Genomic DNA, 6,716 nt, shown 5'->3' on the forward strand with positions numbered 1-6,716 from the left:
CGAAAGGTTGCTGAATCGAATCCCCGAGCTGACAAGGTAAAAATCAGTCGTTGTGCCACTGAACAATGCAGTTAACTCACTGTTCCTCGGTAGACCGTCATTGTAAATAAGTATTTGTTTTTAACGGACTTGCCTAGTTAAATAAAGGTTACATTTAAAAATATATAGAAAATAAATAACATAATAATAATAATAGTAATAATAATAAGTTGAAAATGATGTTGTTAATAGGCCTATATCATTTTCTGAAAACACATTTTCAATGTTTCTCGTAGGCCTATATATTCTTCTCTGAAACAGTATACAAATCAATTTCAATAAATGGATGTGAATTATTTTATTTCCATAATTTATTAATAGGATTGTTTGGCTGTATTTAAGTAAAATATCTATATAAGTTACAAGTAAATAAAACGTACAAATACCGATATAACTAAAAGAACCAACAACAAACCATCAAAAGCATAAAAACTTTGTACAACATATTGCTAAAAACTAGGCTATATGTTCAATTCAAAACTTTGACAGAAATATACAAGCTACGTTTTACATTAAATCTATTATAAACCAGAGTCTTCTGTGACAAAAGTTGAAAAGCACCCACAGTTTTTCTATTGAGACCTTTAGCCCAATGACCTACACACAGGAGAAGGCCTACCTCTTGACGTAAGCCGTTTATACCTTCTCAGTATAATTTACATAAATAAAAAATCCACCTTCAAGGCGAGTCTTGAAATCGCATGGACTCGACACTTCGTCTTTCAAGTTTCTTTCTTCCCCTCCTACTGTCCGCATCCAACATGGCTTTCCGAAAGAGTAAATAACATTTTAGAAGAGCGTGAACCAAATGCACCAAGTGGTGTTGTTGAAAATGTATACAAAGTAACCGAGTTTGTTAGTTTTTCTGTTGAGGGACTTTTCTGCGAAAGCTTTGACAACAGTGTTGTTTGTTTGTGATCATAGTTTGTCTTGCTGTCACCATGTCCGGCCGTATAAGAGAGCAGAACACTGCAGGGCTGTCCCGTACTCGGCGCTGGATGAGTTCAGGTGAGAGAGACTAGCTACCTGGGTCTGGAGAGACGGCGGGCTGGTCGAATGATGTGCTAGGTCTGGAGAGTGATCTGCGCTAACCACCTGCTGGCCCTGGTGCTGGCCTAGGCCTGAACCATTACTGGACATGATCATAACATTGGCCCCTTGCTGGTGGTGTGTCTGGACAGTAGTGGTTGGAGTGTGGGCACTGCCTTGGCATGGCTTGCCGTCTTTCACCAACACGGGCACGGCCACCCGCCGAGGAGACTGCTGCTGACAGGAACTATTATCCTGTTGCATCTGCTGCTGCGACACTTTGTCCTTAGCTTGCCTCTTCATTTTATACCGGTGGTTCTGGAACCAGATTTTGACCTGGGTGGGGGTGAGGTGGATCATGCTCGCCAGGTGCTCTCTCTCGGGCGCCGAGAGATACTTCTGTTGTTTGAATCGCCGCTCGAGCTCGTAGACCTGAGCCTGAGAGAACAGCACGCGTCTCTTCCTTCTCGGGGTGCTTGACAGCGGGCCCATGCCTTTGCCCACATCCGCGAGGGAGCCGAGGCTGCCCATACTGCCCATGTTCATGCCCGAGGAAGAGCCCATGAAGCGGGAGACTGAAAGCAGAAATAGGCCAGTGAGATGATGATGATTATGATAACAATAATAATAAAAAATAATATTATTATAACGCTTCAATACCTTTAACCATAAAATAATACTCAATGTGAATTAATTGAATTTAACGTGTCGGAATATGACCCTTCCTTAAAAACTGAGGCTAACATGATCACGTCACTCACAGGTCTTTCTCCTAACGGACAAATGACCAAACCATAATTAGTAGCCTATTTTAACGGAATTATATCGTTTATATATTTAGTGCAATCAGATGAATAATAGGCTAATAACGCATTCGATACACCCCCACGTGACAGGTGCATGAACCTCTGTGGGCTACTCACAATAGAGTAGAAACCACCAACAGGTGTCTATAATATATCTTTACAGACCGGAGTGACAATACTCTTAAATCAAATAGACTATTAGAAGCATCAATCTTGGCCTAAATGTATCATAAACGAAAAAAGCGAAGGACATTTTCAGGTGGTGTCAGCTTTCTATGAAACGTGTTCATATATACATGGTAAACATGATATTGTTAGACTGGCAAAAAAAGGCACAGAGTGGGTCACTAAATTGGGCGATTAACAATGAATATACCCAACACTCCCTCTTAGTGAAACAATAACCTATCAGTATCGATGCAAAAACTGGAAGCAACAACAAAGAGTTTCAGTAATTTCTATCGCTAATTTCAGTGCAGACTAGAGCATATGGCTCTAGTGTAGACTAGCGTACTTGCTTAATAATGCTTAATAAAAAAAGCTATACCCTCAGCTGTTCGGCTTCATGCAGACTAAAATGTATACTTACTCGTGGAGAATCGTGGGTCTGTGTTGGCTCCGTACCAGCCGGTGGCAGTGGCGCTGCCTCTCATACCGTCCTGGTAGGGAGGCAGGTCGCTCATGTTGCCTAGGTTGCCGTTACAGTAGCCCCCCATCGCGGTGTGTGACAGCTGGGACACCCCTGCCGCGGTCATGTGGTACGCTGCGGACACAGTCCCGTTATGGCCCATGTGGTGCTGTTGCATCGCCGCCTGAGACACCTGCGGTTGCCGGTAAGACGCGAGAGGTACCCCTAAATTGTTATTCTCCATACTTACTTTCTTGTAGCTCTCCTCAAGAGGACTCAAGATATCGGAAACAGAAAAAGGAGTCGTATGCTTAGGGCTCATCGACATTGTTCTGGGGCAGGTGGAGAGGGGAGAAATTAGAAGGCTAGGCAATCTCTCCTTCTGTTTTTTTGGGGGGACCAAAGCCCCTCTCTCTCTCTCTCTCTCTTTGGTTCCTGTTGACTCAACGTCGATCCTTGCTAGATGAACACGTAGGTAGGAGAGTCGACTGAATTCCGCCTTAATTGCATTGAGTGGGAGCTGAGCTGAGCTGGGCTGAGCTTGGTGCTGCTGGCTTCCGTTTGTTTTAGCAGGGTGCCAGGTTTAAGTCTAGCATCAGAGGCGGGGCATCACCAACTAGGGCAACAATACAAAGCAGCTCTATCCTCCTCTCCTTTCAACCTCGTTGCACCCAAAGGCATAATTTGACTTACATGTTGGCCAAGCTACAGAATGCGCTCTGCAGCTTCCCTCCCACAATTCCATAAACCAAAGTGCATGCACATTGACTACCTGTGTATTATAGGCTATTGATAGTAGGTAGGCTACTTTATTAGCAGTAGGTAGGTGGGTTTGTTGTGTTGTGGTTGACAAACACGCAGCAGTATAATGATAGCAGTGGGCACATGCACCACAATGCACTTTATTAACTGTAGTGATGTTTACGAAGACCTCTTGATGAAAAGGGGCCTAGACGGACTTGAGAGTCTCATAGCTGGGGAACCCACCCCGACCACTTCCCAAATGGCATACTATTCCATATTTAGTGTACTTTTTTAACCACGTTTCTTTGCTGATGGTCAATAGTGCACGATAGGGAATATAGGGTGCCATTTAGGACACAAGCTCTGTACTCTGAGAAAAGCTTGAGTTGAACTAGTGACTTTTAATGGGCGTGAGAGGCTTCTGGTTGATTGCAGACGTGTTTGCATTATGCTCGCATCTTACTCAAACATGCAAAAGTGCACTTGCTCTCTGCTACAAGGGAGGAAAATTGACGGATAAGTAAACAAATACACATCCGCGTGTTAAGTGGCAGCGCGTGAATGATTAACCCCTTTTCTATTTGTTATCATTAGTTGAGCGCGAGGAGAGAGAGCGGCGTGTCACCCCAAATCCGGATGCTCCACTCGTCTCGTCGTCTCAGATCAGACAGCCATGCAGCCAGTCAAACGAAAATGCGTTTCAGGAAAGGCTCTCTTGTAAAGTTAACGGCGCTCAAGTATCTGTACTCTCCTTCTGCAGCAGTAGATAGGCAGGGAGAACCACACCACACGTCAGGTAGTCGTCCTCAGTGAGCCGCCTCTCGCCCTGATGCCCAAGGAGCCATAATGGTCTAACTCAATCAGATTGCACTGCTCATGGATGCGTAAAAGTCAAATGTGCTTAGTTTCCCCTTCACCTTTCCAACGAAAAATGACACTACAGGGAAAGGCCGCAGTCCTGGCATGACCATAGAATTCGATTTTTCCTAAACTATTTTCATGTCAAAGGAAGGAATATTTGGTGTAGTTCGAGTTACGCGCGCTATAATCAAAGGACAGTGTTTTGTTCACTTTATTCAAAGAGCATGACAAAAATGTTATATACAAATAAATTGAAGGAAGTAGGCTAATTGTAGCCTATAACTTTCCATTATTGAGGACGTTGTACATTGATGTGGGTGGAATACAACAACAACAATAACAATAATAATAATAACATGGTTAATCAATCTGTCTGCATGACTTGACTGTTGATTATTGTTTTGTTATTTTACAACAACAAAACATTTAAACAATTTTTGTTGTTATTGTACGTAGCATAAAGCCTCTGATTTTGGTTGTTGTTTTATTACGTTATTAATTAAGATACCTTTTTTAAAATTTATTTGGCTATTATTTGGTGAATTTCTTATCTCTCATTTGCGTTGTCATAAACATTGTCTTTATACATGCTTTGTTTCATATGTATTATTTCTGCAAGGAAAAACTAAAACTGAAGTATAACATCTAAACGTATACAGGAAGGCAGTAGATCCGCTTTCATGCCTTGACACCCCACGAAATAAACAACTCACTCAATATTAATCATATTTCATAATAATAACTGTTATAAGTGTTCATTATTATGATTGTTATGATTGTTATGAAATGAAACTATATGAACAACCATAGTCCTGTTAATAAAAACAGCAATCGACAACAACAACAATAAATAACACTACACGTACGGTTATCACTATTACTAGCCTACTAATGATAACGTCATTATTACTGTAACAGTGTTCTCGTTGATATCGTCCTCTCCAATAGGCTTTTCAAAATACATTGGTATGACAGTCAGAGGGCATGTCCTCGTATCGCCTCAGCTTAAGCCTGCATGCGGTTGTGGAAATGAATTGGCTGGGATATAGTATAAGATATGTTGGATGGATTTATACATTTCGGAGTGCAAAGGAAGAAATCTGATTTGGCTATTTACTTGATTAAAAAAAATGTAATTTCCAAGATATTCAGGAAATTATAGATGGAAATAGTTTGGTAATGTGCAGTCCTACTTTCAATGTTTTATCCGTACCGCAGTGCACGCTGGAGATCATTTATATAGGTTTATAAACGAGAAGAAAACATTCAATTGACGTGATGTCGAATAAAACACATCGAGGAATTTAGGAAAGCAGAACAAACAGTCCCGGTGTTGATAAGCCTTTCTCGTTTGGATGTCGAGGCCCTGGACAGACATTGGACCGAAGAAAGACAGCAAGACAGCGTCTTCTGGTGGCTATGATGTGAAATACATATTGAATAGATATCTAGAATCGGTGGTTTTCATCGTGCCAACGTTAGACAGTTTAGTCTCGTTAATCACACGTTTGACAAACCTGCTGTGGTCACATCTATTTCAAACAAACCAGAGTGATACGACGCATGGTGTCACTTCTGATAGCATTAAACCATTACATATACTGTCAAATTGCAATAATATTATATCACAATAACACGTGTGCCCGATTGAGGAAACAAGGGTGAATATTTTGATTATCCCTCTTTGTTTGCTGACTCCAAGCTCTGAGCATAATCCTGCGTAATACCGCTTTTACGCGTTAATCGCTCAATGATATTTATCCGTAAAAAACGGTTCAGGATTCTACCCAAAGTGAACCACAGCAACACAAAACAATTTCCACGAAAATTGGTTCCATAACCAATCTACATTATTATTAATCCTAATGTCAACCTCTTCTCAATGGCATTATAAATCACAACATGCAAACATTTGCATACATTGCCATAGCTCACGTCTTCGCCATTATTACTGTATTGAGGTCAAGGAGAAGTGCATTTTAAAAGGAACAATATAATCTCATATCCCTAGATGCTCTCAATAAATAATTTCTCGACGACAGGTGAGCGCACCTTACAGTGACAATTCAGCTGTTCCACATAGGAGGCCTACATGCAATTACGGGCAATTAGCATCATAACACGTTTCCTCTGGGATATATGCCTTCCTTAATTGCTGAATTTCAAAAGGATTTCTCAATTATCTAAATCAGGACCTCTTTTCTGTTCTGGAACACGGCTATTATGGTCAATTAACATTCATTAGTCAAAATGCTCGCACTAATTTCTCCGGAATAATGAGGAGACTTTGAAGTGGCGCGTGGAGGGGGGCACCGAACCTTTGTTCCTGGTTCATATTGTTGTTTGGGCACTGATCGTTCATGCGGCGTCATACTACTACTGAAAAATAATATCAAGAAAGGACTCAGACCTTTTCTCATTTGGGCACAATTCCGTACTTCACCCACTCTCCTCCGTGACCCTGAAACGAGGTCGAGGAGATGTCAATTCGTTAGTAGGCGAATGGAATAGAGAATCTCAATGGCCTTTTATCAATTAGATTTGATCACATCCTGCGTCCTCTCTCCTGCGTCCTCTCTCACGTCCTTATGAAAAGGGTCCAAGTTGGC

At 41.5% G+C, this 6,716-nt stretch overlaps 1 protein-coding gene across 1 annotated transcript; it reads right to left on the reverse strand.

The window, feature by feature from the left end:
• Positions 1-322: 322 nt before the first annotated feature.
• nkx2-1 (NK2 homeobox 1) lies at positions 323-3,176 on the reverse strand. Its single transcript, XM_021573847.3, has 2 exons — positions 2,464-3,176; positions 323-1,643 (listed from the first exon to the last, which is right to left on the reverse strand). The coding sequence occupies exons 1-2, from the start codon at positions 2,828-2,830 to the stop codon at positions 976-978; spliced, it is 1,035 nt and encodes a 344-aa protein (XP_021429522.1). The 5' UTR covers positions 2,831-3,176; the 3' UTR covers positions 323-975.
• Between the last annotated feature and the right edge of the window lie 3,540 nt (positions 3,177-6,716).

Source organism: Oncorhynchus mykiss, chromosome 19, assembly GCF_057628025.1.
Source record: "Oncorhynchus mykiss isolate SJ-2025 chromosome 19, ASM5762802v1, whole genome shotgun sequence".
Classification (NCBI taxonomy): Eukaryota; Metazoa; Chordata; class Actinopteri; order Salmoniformes; family Salmonidae; genus Oncorhynchus; species Oncorhynchus mykiss.

Coding starts and splice junctions, on each gene's coding strand:
- nkx2-1 (XM_021573847.3), bottom strand. CDS start 2,830: ATGTCGATGAGCCCTAAGCATACGACTCCTTTTTCTGTTTCCGATATC. Junction 1,644..2,463: donor AGACCCACGATTCTCCACGA/GTAAGTATACAT, acceptor TTCTGCTTTCAG/TCTCCCGCTTCATGGGCTCT.